Source organism: Jaculus jaculus, chromosome 11 (genome assembly GCF_020740685.1).
Source record: "Jaculus jaculus isolate mJacJac1 chromosome 11, mJacJac1.mat.Y.cur, whole genome shotgun sequence".
NCBI classification, from domain to species: domain Eukaryota; kingdom Metazoa; phylum Chordata; class Mammalia; order Rodentia; family Dipodidae; genus Jaculus; species Jaculus jaculus.
In genome coordinates, this window is record NC_059112.1 from 36,808 (window position 1) to 57,922 (window position 21,115).

At 39.9% G+C, this 21,115-nt stretch overlaps 1 protein-coding gene across 1 annotated transcript; it reads right to left on the reverse strand.

Annotated features, from left to right (window-relative positions):
* Window positions 1-2,642: 2,642 nt before the first annotated feature.
* On the reverse strand, window positions 2,643-17,689 carry Ccng2 (cyclin G2). The gene is made up of 8 exons (XM_004664893.2): window positions 17,505-17,689; window positions 16,457-16,594; window positions 15,645-15,782; window positions 13,789-14,039; window positions 13,531-13,609; window positions 13,342-13,440; window positions 6,111-6,316; window positions 2,643-4,044 (listed from the first exon to the last, which is right to left on the reverse strand). Exons 2-8 carry the CDS (start codon window positions 16,592-16,594, stop codon window positions 3,921-3,923), a joined length of 1,035 nt encoding a protein of 344 aa, XP_004664950.1. The 5' UTR covers window positions 17,505-17,689; the 3' UTR covers window positions 2,643-3,920.
* Between the last annotated feature and the right edge of the window lie 3,426 nt (window positions 17,690-21,115).

Genomic DNA, 21,115 nt, shown 5'->3' on the forward strand with positions numbered 1-21,115 from the left:
ACCAAGATGATCTCTCATCCGCAAGTTGTTGTTTCCACATGGTCTATCTTTCAGGAATCCAGGGCAAACTCTTTTGCAGCACAGTGACTGGCTTCTAAGAGGAATAGAAGGGTAGGTTTAGTCTTCTGAAAGCCTAGGCTGACACATGTACTAAGTTTCTCTCATTACACTTTAGAAGGCAAAACCAATCACAAGGACAGCCAAAATTCAAGGAAAACAGATAATCCATTCATTGATAGAAGAGCAGCATGTATGCCAGGGATGGGAAGATTCCCTGGCTGCCATATTGGGAAAGTATATACCATATAATTTAAACTGACTAAACACCAAGACAGTAAGTTGTCTGGTAATAACTAATTAAAAAACCTGGGGCTGAAGAAATGACTCAGTGGTTAAAGGTGTTTGCTTGCAAAGCCTACAGGCCAGAGGTCAATTCCCCAGTACTCATGTAAAAGCAGATGCACAAATAGCACATGCATCTGAAGTTCATTTGCAGTAGCAGAGACCCTGGAATATCCACTCTCTTTCTCAAATAAAAATTAAAAAATAATAAATAAAAAAGAAAACTGAGGTCAAGAGACACAATGGAGCTGGAGATATAGTTCATGGGTAGAATGCTTGTCTAGCATATGCAAGTCCCTGGGTTTAATCCCAGCACTGAAAGAGAAAGAAAAAGGTGCTACAAATAAAAAGTATATTTTCCCAATCTATAAAAAGCTAACAACAACAAAAAAACTCGAAGTGGACTGCCTATGTAAAATAACAATTTGCATGTGTGATGGGGAGAGATGTGAGGTAGAGAAAACACCATATTGAAACCTAATGTTGAAATGAAAATAGTTTAAACCACCATGAGAATTATGTAATCAATGCCTCTATAGTTAACCTGGCTTTTGGTGTGGCAGTTCATCAAAATACATTATTTTTGTAACCTCACAGTCCAGAAGGGGCGGGAGCATGGTCAAATGGATGTAGACCATGGCACACTATCATCAAGCACAGTAGCAAAAGCAACTAAGTACATACACCACATTCTTGGAAGCCACAGCATCAAAACTAAAAGAAGCCAGATGTGGTGGTATACCCCTTTAATCCCAGGACTGGGGGAGGCAGAGGTAGGAGGATCACTGTGAGTTATAAGCCAGCCTGGGACTACAGAGTGAATTCCAGGTCAGCCAGGGATAGAGTGAGACCCTACCTTGAAAAACCAAAAAACAACACACACACAAAGGAAAGAAAGAAAGAAAGAAAGAAAGAAAGAAAGAAAGAAAGAAAGGAAGGAAGGAAGGAAGGAAGGAAGGAAGGAAGGAAGGAAGGAAGGAAGGAAGGAAGGAAGGAAGGAAGGAAGGAAGGAAGGAAGGAAGGAAGGAAGGAAGGGAGAGAAAGAGAGAGAGAAAGAAAGAAAGAAAGAAAGAAAGAAAGAAAGAAAGAAAGAAAGAAAGAAAGAGAGAGAAAGAGAGAGAGAGAGAGAGAGAGAGAGGGAAAGAGAGGAAGAGAGGAAGAGAGAAAGAGAGAGAGAGAGAGAGAGAGAGAGAGAGAGAGGAAGAGAGAAAGAGAGAAAGAGAGAAAGAAAAACCTGGAAGAGCCAAATCTTGCCAAGTCCAGAGGGTGGGGCAAGTTATAAGTAGGAGGCCGTCTTTTTCCTGTTTTCAATGGGGTAGATGCTTGAGTCTCTTTTATTCATTATCACCACAGGAAAGGTACCTGAACCTGGACTTGATCTGTGATCTAATACTGTAAGAGAAAAGACAATGCCTGTTTTCTCTCCTCACTCCCCTGTTGTTGCCTTTGTTCAATTCTTCACCACTATAGTTTTGTGGGATTCCATTACATCTGCTCCAGTCCATCTTTCACACAGCTGCCACTTTTGTTTGTTTTGTTTTTTAAAGTATGGTCTCACTCTAGCCCAGGCTGACCTGGAATTCACTAAGTAGTCTCAGGGTGGCCTCGAACTCAGTGATCCTCCTTCCTCTGCCTCCCCAGTGTTGGGATTAAAGGCGTGAGCCACCACACCTGACTCACAGTTATCTTTTTTGATGCATGTTTTTAGCTCTAGGAACTGACAAGGAAAAATAAGCCATCAACAGTGCAGAGTAGGAAGACCTGTATGTCATGACATAGATTTACCCCTGAGTAGAACCTATTGAATTTTTCATATGAGCCTGCTTAATCTGAATCTGGAAAGAAGTCATCTTTCAAGTGACTTTTGGTATTTCCAAGACTAATGTCTAAACTGTGATGAGAAACTTCTAGTCACCAGTTAGAAGGCTGACAATGAAAGTACTCCAACCTCACTTCAAGTCTTCTTGTATAAAAAGATTCAAAATTGCTATGGGCTGGAGAGATGGCTCAGCAGTTAAATGTGCTTCCTGTGCAACCATGAAGGCCTTAAACCACTGGAATTTGAATCTCCCACACAAAAAGATGGGCTTGGCCACAAGTGCCTATAACCCTCAAAGGGGAGCAGCAGGACACCTCATGTTCAACTCTGACCACCATAGGCAAGCATCCCCTTACCACCATAAGGTTAGCACCTGGAGCCCTGCAAGGGAACATAGATGTGCATACAACACATACATACAACATAAACATACACACGCTACACACACATATGCACACAAGCAAGCAAAAAAGAACTGAAATATGACTGCAAGCGAGGAGAAATTTATTGGTATTTTTATTTTTAATTATAATCTATTGTCACTTCAAAAAGATCTACTTCAGAAGACACCCAATGGATGTTGACTTACAAGTAAAAAAGTCAGCCAATGTCTGTATGACACAGAATACACAATAAATTATATTTACATGCACTGACCAGATATCACTCAAAGTAAAAAAATACAGTATTTTATGTACATTTTTAAAGATTTACATTTCACATACAGTTTATAAAGTTAAAAATTCTCTGCACAAAACCTTGTGTGTACAGGTTCATATATCCTTATCCTTTTGGCTGAGATCTGCTTTAAAACTTAACATTACAAACCCTCGAGTTTTTTTCTTCATATTCAAATCTTGGCACCCATATATTTATATATTATTTTTGAAATGTGAATTACAAAGTAAGCAAAAAGTAATCATGCATATATTTTAATATAAGAAAATGAGATGAACTACTAAATCAGTATTTTTTCAATTCCATAGTTACCTAGCTCTATTCACCCTCCTGTACTGCTTTCATACAGGTGCATGCAAACTAGCAAATTATGGATTTTTAAAATAACATTAAAATAATACTCTAGTCTGACAACACTCAGGTATTAATGCAATTCTAAGCCCTAGCCTGACAACTTTTTCTGCTTTAGCAGAAACTTCTAAGACATTTACATACTCAATTCATAGAAATGTCAGTATTATAATTTCTAATTTATAGGATTTGCATCAGACATTACACTGATCAATGTTTTTAGACAGCAATAAAATGAGTGACATTTAAGACTTCTATATAGTTTCTCAGAATGGGGGGAAGGAAATCTAAGATAAAACTATTGAAGGATTATCCTTTGTCCCTGCTAAGGAAGCATACACTCCCAACCTGTTAAATAAAAACACCTGAAGGATTTATAAAAAGCTTAAGATAAATTACATATACGTTCATATTTAAAATGTTTTCTTGAAAAAGTTAAAGGGATTTAGCACCTTCCCTCCTCCCTAAAGTAGCTAAAGATCAACAAGAAAAATAAAGTGTCAATGTTTTAAGTACTGTTAGTTTTTTAAGAGGCACTAACCCACCTGATGGCTTAGGATTAAATATGAAAATAGGCCAGCTCTGATCTGAATAATAAACAGAAGGTAGGTATTCCAGTCTATGTAATTTCTGCCTAGATGGGGGTTGTACTAGAAAACTACCAAGTCCCCTTTTTTATTGCTTTGAAATTGATACACATACTTTTAAATCCTGACATAGAATTTGAGTTCTAAGATGGAAAACATAGTGTTTGTGCCACTTTGAAGTCAAAAAAGAAGGTGCAGTCTTGATCACTGGGAGGGGAACTGCTGAGACTCTCCTCACCACAACTCATATCTTCACAAGAGTCTTCACTGAAGGGAAAATGACATAACAGAAGGTGTTACTGCTTAAAATATACGACTGTTTACAGGCAAAATAAAACTGAGCCTATTTTAGTTTACATGATAGATTAAAATTTAACTCACAAGGATTTTTTTCTGTATTTTATTTATTTTTTTATTTGAGAGAGAGATAAAGAGGTAGGCAGGTAGAGAGAAGGAGAAATGGGTATGCCAGGGCCTTTACCATTGCAAACAAACTCCAGACACATGAGCCACCTTGTGCATCTGGCTTATGTGAGTACTGGGGAATCAAACCTGTGTCCTCAGGCTTCATAGGCAAGTGCCTTAAGTGCTAAACCATCTCTCAAGCTCCAAAGATTTCTTTTGTTTTGTTTTTTGGAGGCAGGGACTCACTGTAACCCAGGCTGATAGGGAATTCACTATGTAGTCCCAGGCTGCCCTCAAACTCACAGCATCTTGCTACCTGTGCCTCACAAGTGCTGGGATTAAAGGCCATGCCTGGTGGATTTTCTTTTAAAACTACTTTTATGCTGGGCATGGTGGTGCATGCCTTTAATCCCAGCACTTGGGAGGCAGAGGTAGGAGGATCAATGAGTTTGAGGCCACCCTGAGACTACATAGTGAATTCCAGGTCAGCCTGGGCTACAGAGAGAACCTATCTCAAATCCCCCTCTTCCCCCACAATTTTATTTATTTATTTGAGGTGGGGGAAGTATGAGTATGTCAGAACCTACTGGTGCTGCAAATAAACTTCAGACACATGCCACATTGTATGCCTGGATTTACATGATAGAACCTAGCCTGTCAGGTTTCAGGAGCAAGTGCCTTTAACTGCTGAATCATCACCCCAGCCTGTAAGAATTTCTTAATGTGATATCTATTCTCATTAAATAATATAGATTTTTCTTAATTTTTTCTTTGAACACAAACACACATATAACAAATCAGAAAATAACCTCAGGGTATTTGTTCTCTCCTCTCCTCTCCCCTTCTTTGAGATAAGGTCTTTCTTGTTAGTTTGCCACTGGAAAGGACAGTCTAGCTGCTTGTTCCATCTCCCATTGCCTTAGGAGTGTTGTGATTACATACACATGTACCACTTTGATTTGTCTATATGTGAGTACTGGGGACTGAACTCAAACTGAAAGACTTATGAAGCAAGCTCCTTTACCATTGAGCAATCTTCCCAACCTCAGAAAATAGATGTTTTTTTCTTAAGAGGTACAACCTAATTAATATGTGCCCAACAATTATACTAATTATCTTTAGTAATTGAAAAATTTTAAGTAAAGACAACGTATCTTCTATCCCTATGTTCTGCTCAAACATCTATCTTCTATCAATAACTGTATCATTGGTACTCTCAGATACCAAAGCAAGAACAAGCTACAGAAGTGGAACTTATAGTCTTTATCTCCATAACATCAACCAAATTTATTAAAATTTACTTTGCAAAAAAAAAGAAAAGAAACTTGAAAACATGAACATCTGTAGATATACAGCTCATCTATGGTGGTGGTTCCCATCCTTTATTTTTTAGTCACCTACCCCTCACTCTCTTTCTAAAAGCACCATATTAGCATGTCAACATTAGAAGCCTAGAAAGTTGTTTCAGTTTTGCATTGTTTTAATAGTTAAGCTGAATTTCAGACAGCACGAAAAACAGACAAAAAAGGGTCTTTTTAAAAGTGAGAGTTTATAAATTACTGACTAATTTCCTAGCTTGGAAAAGTAATGCCATTAGAGTAGGGACTTTCTCTTGAAACTTTGGATCTTATAAATTTTTGTTGATTTCAGACAGGGTCTCTTATAGCCTAGACTGGTTTCAAACTTGCTATGTAGCCAAGGATGACCTTAAACTTCTTATCCTCCTGCTTCTACCACTGGTATGGTAAGATTACAGGAAGGTCCCACTATGCCTATATTTATGTTCTGTGGTACTGAAGATTAAAACCAAGGCTTTATGCATGCAAAGCAACCACTACCACTGATCTACTACTGCCTTGGCTATAGTTCTTGAGTATAAAAATCAGTAATAGTCTGTAGAAGCCTAATTAGCCAAGATGCTTGCTTACCTTTCACTTTTGTCAAAACAACCCCCTTCTGGGATTGTTGGCAACTCAGGAACACTGTAGTAGCTGTTGTGGAGGTTTTGAGCTGTGCGCCTTGAAACAATCCAAACTAGCTTCTTAAGATCTGGTTTGCAACATTCAGGAGAAGAATATTCAGCTAAACATTTAGAAACCAACTCCCTCCAGTAAAAGAATTCAGTGTCATTAACCTGAAAATAATAAAATAAAGAGGTTTACAAACAAGTGGTTCCCAAACCTTGCTGACCTCTGGAATCACTAGCCCAGGGTGGTGGTGATCTCACAGCAATCCTTCTACCTCAGCCTCCTGACTGCTGGCATTAAAGGCATGAGCCTCCAGGCCTGCCTAAGGGTTTTAAACTCACCAAACTTACTGTAATGTGTAGCCAAGATTTGGGAACTACTAAAGATAAGCCCTGTAAGTATAAGTATACACACAGGATGCAATACATATAGAGGGTTTGCCTATCATAAAAAAAATAACTGACCTAAAAATATTGTTCATTAATAAAGCAAAAACAGGGTGGGAGAGATGGCTCAGTGGTTAAATGTGCTTGCCTGAAAAGTCTGATGGTCCAGGGTTTGATTTCCCAGTACCTACATACAGCCAGATGCACAAAATGGTGCATTTATCTGGAATTTGTTTGCAGTGGCAGGAGGCCCTGGCATACCCATACTCACTCACTCTCTGTCTGCCTCTTTTTATGTCTCTCCCTCTCTCTAATAAAATTAAATAATTTTCAAATGCTTATATTTTGAGGATGGAGAGCAGGCTCAGTGGTTAAAGGCACTTGCTTGCAAAGCTTGATAGTCTGGGTTTAATTTCTCAGTACCTACATAAAGCCAGATGCACAAAGTGGTGCATGTATCTGGAGTTCCTTTACAATAGCAGGAGGTCCTAGGCATCCATACACACACACACATACATACTTTCTCTCAAATAAATTAAAAATTCTTTTTTAAAGAAGGTGCTTTAGCAGGCCCAATAAAAAGGAATTGAACATTCTTTTTTTTTTTTTTTTTTGCGGGGGGGTGGGGTTCCAGGTAGGATTTCACTTTAGTCCAGGCTGACCTAGAATTCACTCTGTATTCTCAAGGTGGCCTCAAACTCACAGCAACCCTCCTACCTCTGCCTCCCGAGTGCTGGGATTAAAGATGTGCACCACCACACCCAGCAACATTCCTTTTGTTACAGAAACAAAACTTCTGTAACATGGCACTGATTTGCAAATAACGGCTGGAGAGATGGCTTAGCGGTTAAGGCTCTTGCCTGTGAAACCTAAGGACCCATACTCAACTCTTCATATCCCACGTAGGCTAGACATACAAACACGGTGGTGCAAACAAGCAATGTCACACATGCACACAAGGTGGGGCATGATGCATCTGGAGTTCAAATACAGAGGCTGTAGGTCCTGATGTGACAATTCTCTCTTGTTCACTCTAATTCCCTTGCATAAAAAAGGCCAGTATGTTGGGCTTGCCTCAAAAAAATGAAAATGAAAATAAATGAATTGCAAATAAGCCAGGCACGGTGTGACATGCTTTAATCCCAGCACTCAGGAGGCAGAGGTAGGAGGATCCCCATGGGTTCAAGACCACCCTGACATTACATAGTGAATTCCAGGTCAGCCTGAGTTACAGTGAAACCCTACCTTGAAAAACCCAAAAGTAAAAATGAGTTGCAAGTAATATACATCATGACATTAGATACAAATTAAAGTTAGAAATATGAAAGAAGGGCTAGAGAGATGGCTTAGCGGTTAAGGTGTTTGCCTGCAAAGCCTAAAGACTCATGTTCAACTCACCAAATCCCAGGTAAGCCAGATGCTCAAAGGGATGCATGCAAAGGTGGTACATGCATCTGGAGTTTAATTGTAATAGCTGAAGGCCCTAGTGCACCAATTCTCTCTCTCTTTAAAAAAAAAAAAAGAAATATGAAAGAGGAATTTCCAAAAAAGGGCATAGCTCACCACACTGGGGAATGCCCCAGTTTGAGTGACTGACTTCATAGAATCAATTTTCACTGAAGATGCTTCCATGTATCACTGTCAATATTAAGTTCAACTGGAAAGAAATACAATTGTGAATCAACCAGCTATCCCCCTGAGGAGGGCCTTCAGTGGAATGGGGGCAAGGAGGAGGGAAATGATGATACCAACACATGATGTGTTCATACTAAGTTCCTAATTAACAAAAAAAAAAAAAAAAAAAGGAAACAAAAAAAATTGTGGGGCTGGAGAGATGGCTTTCATCTGCCTGCAGAGACAAAGGATCATGGTTCGAATCTCCAGGACCCATGTAAGCCAGATGTACAAGGTGGCACATGCATCTGGAGTTCATTTGCAGTGGCTGGAGGCCCTGGAATGCCCATTCTCTCTCTCTGCTTCTCAAATAAATAAATAAATAAAATATTTAAAAAAAGAATTGTGACTCACAAAAGTTGGCTATAGACAACAAAATGTTTCATATTGCATGCACTTCCACCACAAACAGAAGACTTTTTTTTTTTTTTTTTTGTGACAGGGTCTCACTTAGTTCGAGACCTCAAACTTGCTATGAAGCCCAGGCTGGCCTTGAACTTTCAATTTTCCTTCCTCGGCATCCTGACTGCTGGGGTTACAGGTGTGTGCCATTACACCTAGCTCAAAACTGAATTCTTTTCTATGTCATTGTGGCTTCCATTTCCATTGAGTCTAGACAAATCTAAAAGCCCTTTTAATTGGCTACTGCCAGTCCCTTTTCACTAATCTACTGACATCTCATCTAAGGTATCCAGTGACCTCCCCTTCCATTTTCATCATACTGGCCTTCTCATCAAAATTCAGTACCAGTAGCCTTCTTAAAAACCTTTTCAACTGCCAATGTTCTCACCTGTCAGAATATACATCTGTTTACTTGGTTCCTAGGCGGGGAAAAGGGTCAATGTCAAAAATCCCAGAGCTTCAAATTAACCCCTTAAGCAAGTTTCTTATAACTTCAACAATAACTTCTTCATGAGAATTTCCAAATCTTAACCATTGTTGATATCTTACCATCTCTAACCATGGTTTATCTTGTGAATTTTTTTTAATTAAAAGAAAAATTTTTGGGTGTTTCAAGGTACAATCTAGCTCTAGGTCTAGCCCAGGCTGACCTGGAGTTCACTATGTGGTCTCAGGGTGGCCTTGAACTCACAGCTATCCTCCTACCTCTGCCTCCTGAGTGCTGAGATTAAAATAATTTATTTTTAGCCGGGCACGGTGGCACACCTGGGAGGCAGAGGAAGGAGGATTGCCGTGAGTGAGAATGAATGGGTACATGAGGACCTGTAGCCCCTGCAAATGAATTCCAGATGCATGTACCACTTTGTGCAACTGGCTTTTCATAGGTAATAAGGAATCGAACACAGTTGTTAAGGCTTTTCAGGCAAGTGCCTTAATCACTGAGCCATCTCTTCAGTCTCTCTTATGAATCTTTATTCTATACTATTACCACCTGGAAGATACCTACCTACCTGGCATATAAGCACCAAAACCATATTTCAAAAATCAACTTCCCCCAAGTCTCTTTCAATTATGCTAATATTCTTACAATCACTAGGACCAAATATTGATCATTCATGATTCCTTGACTCATTTTCATGCTGGGCTTCTAAAAACTACTATTTGAGTTAGGTATCCTGTAGCTGTTTATTATGACAGCTGACATTCCATCTGCAAACCTATCCTAAAATGACTTCCTCAACCCACTACCAGTTTCTTAGACAGGGGTCTTTGCTGCCTAAACCCTCTTTCTTTCCTTCTTTCTTTCTTTCTTTCTTTCTTTCTTTCTTTCTTTCTTTTTTTTTTGTGCTTAGATGTCATTTAATATAAAAAATATATAACACATCCAAATCATGTAAAATAAAATATAAACCTTGTTATGTTTAGGGTTGAAGCTGAAAGATCAGGGGGAAAAAAATGAGTGCATATAGAGAAAATGGAAATGAACACAAAATTTATTTCCATATTCTGTATTTAAGATCTACACTTATTTAAAATATTTCATTGTAGTTCTATTTGTGCTTAGCAGGTCTACTTTCAGAATAAAAATAGAATATTCCCTAAGTCATGGTTTTCATAACCACATTATTCCTATCTTTGCTCATCAGTTTTTATATTTTTATTTTATTTTATTTTATTTTATTTTATTTTATTTTATTTTATTTTATTTTTTGAGAGAGAGAGAAAGACAGGGAGAGAGAGAAATTGGTACATCAGGGCCTCCAGCCACTGCAGATTCCAGATGTGTGCATCTTGTGTATCTGGCTTACATGGATCCTGGTGAATTGAACCTGGGTCTTTGGCTTTGAAGGCCCATGCCTTAACCACTAAGCCATCCTTCCAGCCCTCCCTGCTCATCAGTTTTTGACGATTATATATGCACAATCGAGTATACTGTTCTACTCTTAGATAGCTAATTGGATAGTGGGTGTAACTGAACAAGAATGTGAACATATTAAGTGCCAAAGAGTTGTACACTTTTTTAAATGTTTTAAATAATTTTATGCAATGCTATTTTACCACTATAAAAATATCTTTAAAAATGGTAACTTAGCTCCAACTCCTGACTTTATGCTTAATAAAATAATCACTTAACATCCGGCATATATACTATTTTTTTTTTTTTCTTTTGGGGCAAGGTCTCACTTGTAGCTCTGACCTTAAACTACTGATCCTCTGCCTCAGCCCTTCAGAGTGCTGGAATTACAGGCATACACCACCACTCTGCTAAGTAATCTTGATAAAGTAAGAAATGCCACGTAGATTTAAAACCTATAACAATGATGTCAACATTGTAACATGATATTTTTACTAAAGCATTATCCTTTAGTGGTGGTAGAATTTTCTGAGGTTATGATAAACTGATATTAAAGACTCATTTGTAGTTGGGTGTGGTGGCTTATACCTTTAATACCAGTACTTGAGAGGCTGAGATAGTAGGATTGTCATGAGTTTGAGAGGCTAGCCTGGTCTACAGAGTGAGCTCCAGGTCAACCTAGGCTAGAATGAGACTTTGACTCACCCCCCCCCAAAGAAAAAAAAAATGACTGGTTTGTTTTCTGCAGGGGTCTCTACAAGGAGGACCAAGGTTAACTACCCACTTACCTATACACACAATACACCACAACCCTTTCTTATATTCATATTATAATTAATGATAGAATAGTCCCCACTATGTTGATGAAACATGGCAGTTCTAGCTGGTGTGTGGTGGTGCATTCCTTTAATCCCAGCACTGGGAAGGCAAAGGTAGGATCCTGTGAGTTTGAGGCCACCCTGAGGCTACATAGTGAATTCCAGGTCAGCCTGAGCTAGAGTGAAACCCTACCTCGAAAAACAAACAAACAACCAAACCCTCTTTCTTGACTTCACAGCTCTAACCAGGCTCTTGGTATGTCCTAATTCTTTGCTAATAACCCTAAAATATGTCTTATATTTACTATTAGTTGGCACTCAAACACAATAATAACAAAACATACCATCATGCTTGAGTGCTTTACCTATTGAGCCATATCCCCAGTGCTGTTTGTACTTCTTTAAATTTTTTTTAAAATTTAATTGAGAGAGACAGAGAGAGAATGGGCACTCCAGAACCTCTAGCCACTGCAAACGAACTCCAGACACTTGTACCACCTTGTGCATCTGGCTTATGTGGGTACTGGGAAATAGAATCTGGGTCCTTAGGCTTTGCAGATAAGCACCTTAACCACTATGTCCCCTCTTTAGCCCTATTTTGTACTTCTTTATGACTATAAACTTACCAGGACAGCCTGCCAATGAGGCTTAAAAAGAAACATTGCAATTTTGTAGTAATGCTACTGAAATGATGTTTCCGCCATCCTTTCATCATTATTCCCCCAATGCATTGTCTACTACCCATAATGCAATTAAAAACAATATAAGGGCCAGACACGCCCCTTTAATCCCAGGATTTGGGAGGCAGAGGTAGGAGGGGCACTGTGAGTTAAAAGGCCACCCTGAAACTACGTAATGAATTCCAGGTCAGCCTGGGCTAGTGTGAGACCCTACCTTGAAAGCAAACAAATAAATATGCATGTGATCTGGGCATGGTGGTGCACACCTTTAATCCCAGTACCTGGGAGGCAGAGGTAGGTGGATTGCCATGAGTTCGAGGCCACCCTGAGATTACATAGTGAATTCCAGGTCAGCCTTGGTTAGAGTAAGAGCCTACCTTGGGAAAAAAAAAAAATGCATGCAGCAGTATATACAGCTATATTGCCATCATGCCTAGATCTTCAAAAGGGAATCTTGCATTCGGAAAGAAGCTAGGCTAAGTGAGCATTCTCTTCCAGATTAATACTGTTTGGGTCAAAGCTGTGCTTTAAGAATGAAACATTTGAGATACAAGAGAAAATGAGGGCTTGAGAAATAGCTTAGCAGTTAAGGTGCTTGCCTGCAAAGCCAAAGGACCCAGGTTTGATTCCCTAAGATCCATGTAACTCAGACACACAAGGTGGTCCATGTGTTTGGAGTTCATTTGCAGCAGCAGGAGGCCCTGTTTTGGCATGCCCACTCTGACTCTTTCTCTCCCTCAAATAAATAAAAATAAAATATTTTTAAATTAAAAAATGGTCTGGGGCTGGAGAGATGGCTTAGCGGTTAAGCGCTTGCCTGTGAAGCCTAAGGACCCCGGTTCGAGGCTCGATTCCCCAGGACCCACGTTAGCCAGATGCACAAGGGGGCGCAGACATCTGGAGTTCCTTTTCAGTGGCTGGAGGCCCTGACACACCCATTCTCTCTCTCTATCTACCTGCCTCTGTCTCTCTCTGTCTGTCACTTTCAAATAAATAAATAAATAAAATAATTTAAAAAAAAATGGTCTGGAGAGATGACTTATCAGTTAAGGCACTTGCCTGTAAAGCCTAAAAGAATGCATGTTTAAATCTCCAGGTCCCATGTTAGTCATATGTACAGTGTCACAAGCACACAATGCTGAACATGTGCCACAAGGGGGTGTGCATGTCTGCAGTTCATTCACAGTGGCTGAAAGGCCCTGATGTGCCCATTCTCTCTCACACACACTCAAAAATAACTTTAAAAAAATAGGAAAAAAAAAAAGACTACAAAAGTTTAAAACCTCATAAAGCATTATTTGAATTATTTAAGACCCTAAAAAAATGAAACATCAGGAAAGAAACTTTATCTTGAAAATAAGGATGAGAGATATTTACCTTTAAATAGTTTTTAACATGCAGGAGAATTTCCAGTAATTCAACAGACTTTAAGGTTTCTACTTCCAAATTGAGAAGGCACAAAGCTAATACAGATGGCTAAAAAAAAAAAAAAAGCAAAGAAACGTTTTTTTAAAAAATTCAAAATAGAAACTATGAGGCTTAAGTAAGCAAAAAAAAATTTCTTACTTTTGCTTTTGAAAAGACAAGTCGGCAGTTGCAGGCTTTCAGTTGAGCTTCTAGTTTATCAAGGCTCAGTGTTTCCTTCCTATACAATGCAAAGAAAGGAAAAAGATTAATCTTTCAAAAATGTAAATTATTTTAATGATGCATCATTAAGTCCAACTTGAAAGTTAGAAAGGAGTATAAAGATAAATTTATTGGCATTTTACTTTATTGCTGTTAGTTATAGTAATGCTCAAAACATAAATCTTTAATCCCACTCACCTTTGTGAAGTATGACAAAATACAATAGTATGGTATAAGTGCAAAAAGTTTAAGGCAGTAGTAGCTCCTAATTCATAATGCAATTTTTCTGAAATTATTTTTTCCATCCGTTTTATGTCAGAAGCAGTACATTTACACTGACTAATACGGATCACATCATGAATGGATGGAACATTGCATTCTTCTTCCACTATTCTAGCAGCCAGCAAAAAACAACAAACTCCAATACAAGACAAATGTTTAGGTTTCACCTAGAAAACAAAAAACAAAATGAATGTTCACAACTGTCATTTTAATTTAGCAAAGCAGACACTTATATGATACCCCTACTCTTGCTTCTCTAATATGTACTTGCTTTTGCCAACAATTATACTCACTTTTACATGTCAGACTTTCTTAAACTCTTTGCAAAAGCTATTTGATCATTTAAATTGAATTCAGGTTAAAAATTTTCCAATCCTGGTTCAAAAGCCTGGTTTTAGTAGTGAGTAATATTTGTTTTCAGACAATGAAATTCAAAATAGCACAACCTCCTTCAAAGCTAATTAACTTTCAACACACATACACAATATCTCTGGATACAGAAGGAAAAAAACTTTCTACACCTTATATTTTTTTGCACAAATTTTTTTATCATTCCACACTTCAGTGTACTTTTCCCAAGAGATGTATCCTATTAAGTCTGTGCAGTGTGTGCAGTTTGAGGGACATATGTAAGAGCTGCCGTGGACAGATGGCTGCCCTTTTCAGTGCCCTAAAAACTGATAGCAATCCTATTGGCTGAAAAATCACCACATTTTTCCAACAAGTGCTGCTGACTACTAATAGGACTGTGGCTCCCTATTTTGAAAAGACTTACAGTAGGTCACCTTTAATATATTGTTGCACTTTGTCATGTTTCAGTATTGAAAAGACCTAGGCTTGAAGAGAAACATGAGAGATGAAAATCTCAAAATTTGATTTTGATGGGTGCGTTGGCACATGACTTTAATCCCAGCATTCAGGAGGCATACGTAAGGAGGAATGCCATGAGTTTGAGGCCACCCTGAGACTATATAGTGAGTTCAAGGTCAGTTGTCTGGGCTAGAGAGAGACCCTACCTTGAAAAACAAAAAAATAAAATAAAATAAAATAACAAAAATAAACAAAACAAACCTTGACTTTGAGAACTCTCTGTGTGTGTGTGTGCGTGCACATATGTATACACACACACACACACACACACACACACACACACACACGCTCAAGTACCTAAAAAAAAAAAGTAGCCTTCCTTTTGTTATGTCTTTCAAGTTGTTTTTTCCCCCAAGGTAGTATCTTGCTCTAACCTAGGCTGACCTATAATTCACTATATAGTCTCAGGGGGGCCTTGAACTCACAATCCTCCTACCTCTATCTCTCTCTCAGGTGCTTGGATTAAAGGTGTGTACCACCACAGCTGGCTAAGATAAAGTATTTTAAGAGGTACAAAACTTTAGCTACAGTGATATAATTCTGTACTGTCCCTAATAATAATGATCATAATTTGGATTATTTTAAGAGTTTATGTGGGGGCTGGAGAGATGGCTTAGCAGTTAAGGTATCTGCCTGCAAAGCCTAAGGATCCCGGTTCAACTCTCCAGGACCTATGTATGCCAAATGCACATGGGGCGCATGTGTCTGGAGTTCGTTTGCAGTAGCTGGCGGCCCTGGCATGCCCATTCTCTCTCAAATAAGTACATAAAAAAACAAAATATATTTTTTAAAAAGAGTTTATGTGTAAGAGATTTTTATATTCATTTGACAAATATTTATGGAGTCAGTGCTAGGCATTAGGTATAGAAAAATGTGCATGTTTTATAAATATGTCTAAGTACCTTCATAAGAGCCAAGAATCTGTCCAAAATATTGACAGCCAGAACAAAGGTTTCAGTGCAAGATCCAAAAAAGTTAGTTAAGCTTCTTAAATCTTCTACTTTGGCATTTCTCAATCTTGAACACAAAGTGTTATCATTCTGCAACAAAAAACAAACAAACAAAAAACAACAACAAAGTATTATTGTCTAAGAACTGAGGTGGAAAGAATAACGTAATTTTCCCCCTTAATTTTCAAATAGATGATTGATTGATTGACAGATGATAGAGATAGAGCTTCAGCAACTCAGTATAAAGTAAGCTGTTGGGCTGGAGAGATGGCTTACCGGTTAAGGCACTTGCCTGTGAAGCCTAAGGACCCTGGTATGCCAATTCGCTCTCTCATAAAAAATAAAATAAAAATAAGTAAAAAAAAAATAAATAAAGTAAGCCGTTGTCACACTCCAGAAGCGTTAAAGAGCAGTTACAGAATACCTTTCCCTTGGAATACAGAGAGGGTTCCTTGATTTCTTCGTCAAAACTCATTTAAGATCCTACTATAAATGTCATAAGGCATGATATAAACTGCTCAGTTCCCTAGGAATCTTCCAATTGTAGAATTGCTTCCATAAATGGTATTACTTCTACTTTTGCTAGGAAACAAAAGCATACCCTGTATGTTATTAAGGTTTTTCCTAGTACTTTCAGGATAACCAAGTTTGGGTTTAAATATTGCGTGTTTTAGTCTTGATTAAAGGTAAGAATGTGGAAGGAGTTAATTCCTCCAACTCCTATCAACAGCTACAGCAACTCCTTTATTTTTCCTCGCACTTACCTCTGGGGTTGCCTCGATCAAGCTCAACCCTTTTTCTCGAGGTTGAAATCTCTTCTCTTGTTCCAGGTAGAAGCTCAACAATCCAAGGAGTTGGACTCCTTCGCGATCTGCCAAGTGCTCTACCCCCAAATCCTTCATCTGCAGCGAAGTCACCACAGACCAAACGGTTAGGAGCAGTGATGAAGTAGCGCAGAAAGCTGACAGCAACACCTCCAAAAGAGGGGCGCTCTATCACACGACGCAGAGGGGGAGATCAGACACGTCCACCAGCCCCCAGGGAATACTCCCTCACCGCCAAGGAGGTGTGGCAAGGGGAGGGGCGTGGTCACCTCCGCTGACCAGTGCTGGGTCAGACCAGCCAGCCACAGCTGAGAGAGTTTCACCAACAGGAAAACTGTCTGTGAGCGGTGGTGACCTACGGTCAGCTTCGTAAGCGGGACTTCAGCCCAGGGAATGTGGGGTGGGTGGGGGGCTGCACTGACTGTAGCGGGTCAGGGTGGGGCCTTGTACAATAGGGAAGAAGGGGAAGGAAGTCCCCAGACCGAACAAAGAACCTGAGGGAGGAGACTCCGGAGCTCCGCCCAGGGATTCCAACTCAAGAGATTCCCCCACCACCTCGCTAAAGCCCAGCCCAGAAGCTTTCCCCGTCGGGTCTCGCTAGGGATTGTACCTGAGTAGCAGACGTCCCTACGGGACAGGGGGCGCAGATAACCTGGCTGGGACAGGGAGACGGGGATCTAGTCCGCCGGGCCGATCACTACCCGCTTATCCACTGACACACTTGAGTTCCGTAACTGTGCGAAGCTCTGGGCTGCCAACCCACGAACGCCAGCTGTCGCTCCAGGGAACTGCCTTTGGCCCCATAACCCCTCTCCTCAACCCAACCCCGTCGCTAGGCCCTAGGGCAGTGATGGAGGAACGGGAGATCGGACGCTCTCGCAGTGAGGGGTGGGCAGCAAGCAGGGCACGCTCATCGCTCTCCCCCACCCACTGCAATCCCCACCACGAACAAAGAAACCCACAGCCAACCAGGGTGTGTGCCACTCACCGTGCCAAAGACGCGCCTCCACGGGTCCCAGCGTCGCGGTCCGGAGTTGACAGACGCGACTGGGACGTCAGGACCTGTCTTCGGGTCGAGGACCAGCCACCTGAGCGGGGTGCCGTGACTCACATCCGACTCTGCTCCTGCGTCCGCCACTGGCCTCACAGCCCCAGCCTCAACCCCTCGGCCCCTCAGCCAGCGCCCACCCAGCGCCGACCCCCCTCCCCCCCCCCAACCTGCGCCTCCTCGGTACCGCCACAGCTTGGGCAAGGTCCTAGCAAACCCCTTGTTTTTGTTTTGAGTTTGCAACGCCCCTAAGGGGGCGGGGCGCGTGACTCTAAGCGGAGGGATCCTTCAGTTCAACAAATATTAGAAAAGAGTCCCTCCTCTAACCAGCCTTTGTTTTAGCTACTTCAGTTCCCTTTGGCTTTGCCGAGCCAGATTCTAAGGCAGAAGGTGGAATCTGGATTTAGTCTTTATTTCTGGATTGGCTTGGCAGAAAGGAAGAAAAGAGGAGCGAGCGGGTTTAGGCGGAAGGACATCGTTACTTGTCGTATTGCACCTCTTAAAGGTCCCTGATTTGTTTTGTTTTCGCTATTTTGAAAAGTCCGCCCAAAGTAGCTGGCTCTCTGATTGGATACAGTTGGGGAATGTAGCCTGCTGAAGACCTGATTCAATCTGGAATCTGGATTGGCGGGCTGATTGGCCTTTGGGCCTTCTGATTGGTTCTCACCTTGTACTGAGTCAATCTTCCTCCAAGCCTTAGCAACTCTGAAGTCTGGACTGCGCATGCTTGGTGAGTATCTTTGTTGGTATTTAGTTTATGTGCCCTCGGCATTTATCCCCTCTGTCTGGTCCATCTTGGTCTGTACAGATGGGATGACATTCTATTGGTCAAAGTTAACCTTTGTCACGACGGTTCCACCAGGAAAGCTTTTACGTTTCTTATCTGCCCTACAAGTCTATTTTGCAATAATCAATCAAGTTGTAATATTAGTGTGATGACTGAAATGAATATTCATGAATAAAATGATATTATATTTAGCTTTTATTTAAAATGGTACCAACTCAGAAGAAAAAAAAATGACTAAATTCAACCATTTGGGCACAAAGCTGAGTTGTTGAAGCTGGACCGTGGGTACACTATTGTTTAGACTTTTGTGTACCATGAAATTTTTCTGTAATGAAAAAGTTCAAAGGAGGGACTTTTCAACAGAAACTGTATGTACATTGTTTGGAGCATATAAATATAATAGCTTTCCTCAGGAGATTGTAGTTGGGTTGTTTTTGAAAGAAGGCTCCCACAGCCTCTTAGTCTTTGGTCGCCCATGAATAATCATTTATTAACCATTATAATTAACCTTGTTATTAGGTGACAACTCTCCCAAAATGGGACGAAAAGAACATCAGCGAGATGCTTTAGGCCAAGAAACTTTCACACGGAATGTCTTTGGGGATACAGGAGATTTACAGTTTCTTTACTTTTTGCTTCCTCAGTCCCCACCTTTGAACAAACATGCAAATCTGTAACAAGCATACTAGTTCACGAATTCTAAATAACCAAGTCTTGGGAAACTACTTCTGTATGTTTTATGTGAATCATTTTGTTATTTGTGACTTGGAACTCACTCTGTAGTTGAGGCTGTCCTCCCACTCACAGTGATCCTTCCTCCTCAGCCTCCCAATTGCTAGGATTATTGATCTTTTGAGCATTACTTGAACTATTACTTTTAGTTGACATAATTATCTCAGTGGAAATCCATGATAATAAACATTTACAAGAATAAACAACTCATTTGGAGAATAGAGCTAAGATGAGAATGTAGATGACAGATTTTATACAGAGAAGAGCTCAGTGAACAAAATCCAAGGAGAAAATTAAGCAACTGAATATAAAAATATACCGTGAGAGTAAAGTTTATGACTAGAACATGAAGAAGGAGAATGGGGTCCCTTTTTGTTTGCCCAAGAAAGCAAAGGTAGAGAAGCAATATATGTATTGAAACAGGGTGTTAGGGATTTAGGAAGGTCCTTGAACCCCAAACCCTGGGATCATGTTTGCATTTAACCAAAGAATTGTGCAAATCAAATTGAAAAGGACAATTGTTAAATTATTATATTTATTGAGGGAATTATAGAACCAAAGAAAGGAAAATGAATACACCTACATGGTATAACAGCCCACATGGTAGGCCTGGAAAAACCACAAAAAGAATTATCTATATGAATGCGTAATAGTGATAAGAGAATTTAAGTGTCTGTGTTTTCCCCCTTATTTCTGTTCCCCTAAAACCTGACTAGAGGATGTGAATAAAATAATGAGGTGTCCAAACATGTGACAAATAACCTTGTTTTTCCTCATCTCTTAAAGGAATTTCTGCTCCCTAGAAATCTGACAAGAAGAAATGAGTAAGATTACAAAGCCCTGAACACTGGCATGAGAATTGGCCTGACCAGCTCAGTCCCATCCAGTAAATTCTATAAAAGACCCCAAAAAGGGTCACCAGTTGGTTTTTTCCATTTCCAGGGACTCTGTCCTGCTCTGCAGGAGCTCTGCTTTCTTTTCTTCTCTTAAATTCTAAACTAAAATATTCCTAAACTTCACCCTCTATTGTCTGTGGATTTCATTCATCAAAGTCATAAGTGAAGAAACTGGCCAGCAGTGGTGGTGCACGCCCTTAATCCCAGCACTGGTTAGGCAGAGGTAGGAGGAGCACCACGAGTTTTAGGCCACCCTGAGACTACGTAGTGAATTCCAGGTTAGCCTGGGTTAGAGTGAGACACTACCTCAAAACCACAACAACAACAACAACAACAATAAAAAACAGAGGCCACTGACTCAGTGGAAGCTTTGTGTGACCATGACCATTGGGCACTTTAACTTCTCAGTTACCTACCACTCAACCAACCAAGAGCCAAGAAAAGTTCTGTTGCTCTCAAAGACACCCCAAATTCCTATATCATTATTGTGCATATCACTCATGTAGATACATAAATATTTACTGTTCAATTATGTTATTCCATTCCATCAAAGGATATCTCTTAAGTACCAAAATGTATTAATTTAAAGGTCACTACAAAACTAGGTTGTTTAGTCTTTAGGAGAGAGAGAAAAAAAATAGAGAAGGTGGAAGAGGTTGTTGAGGAAGCTCAATTGTGTTAAATATCTTACAGATAGCAGGAAATGTTGGAGTCTATTACTGTGTTTACAGACTGCATAATGTTACAAATCTTTTCCTGCACAATGCATCTAGGAAACTGTTCTGAACCTACACCAACACTCAGTTCAGGGTTGGTTTTGTAGAAGCAAAACCATGAATGAAGTATTCTAGTATGCATATTTTATTGAGGGAATAGTACTCTTTAGGAAAAATCTTTGAGGAAGGGAAGGGGCAGAATAGGAGAGAGGTCAGAGAACACATGGTTTGAGGGGAGAACGGAAATGAGTCATTTACAACAACAACGAATAAACTTGGAAGATATTTTGAGAAGTAAGATAAGTAAGTTGCAAAAATACAAATACTCATAGAAAACGCTAGTAAAATTTTTTTAAAAATACAAATATTGAGCTCAGCTATTAAAGGCACCTGCTTGCATCTCAGCCTGGGTTCAATTCC

Excerpts from the sequence above, each read along its gene's own strand:
- Ccng2 (XM_004664893.2), bottom strand. The coding sequence starts at position 16,594 with ATGAAGGATTTGGGGGTAGAGCACTTGGCAGATCGCGAAGGAGTCCAA. Across the intron at positions 14,040-15,644 it reads GATTCTTGGCTCTTATGAAG|GTGAAACCTAAACATTTGTC; the intron begins GTACTTAGACAT and ends TTTGTTTTCTAG. Across the intron at positions 6,317-13,341 it reads ATGTTAAAAACTATTTAAAG|GTTAATGACACTGAATTCTT; the intron begins GTAAATATCTCT and ends TATTATTTTCAG.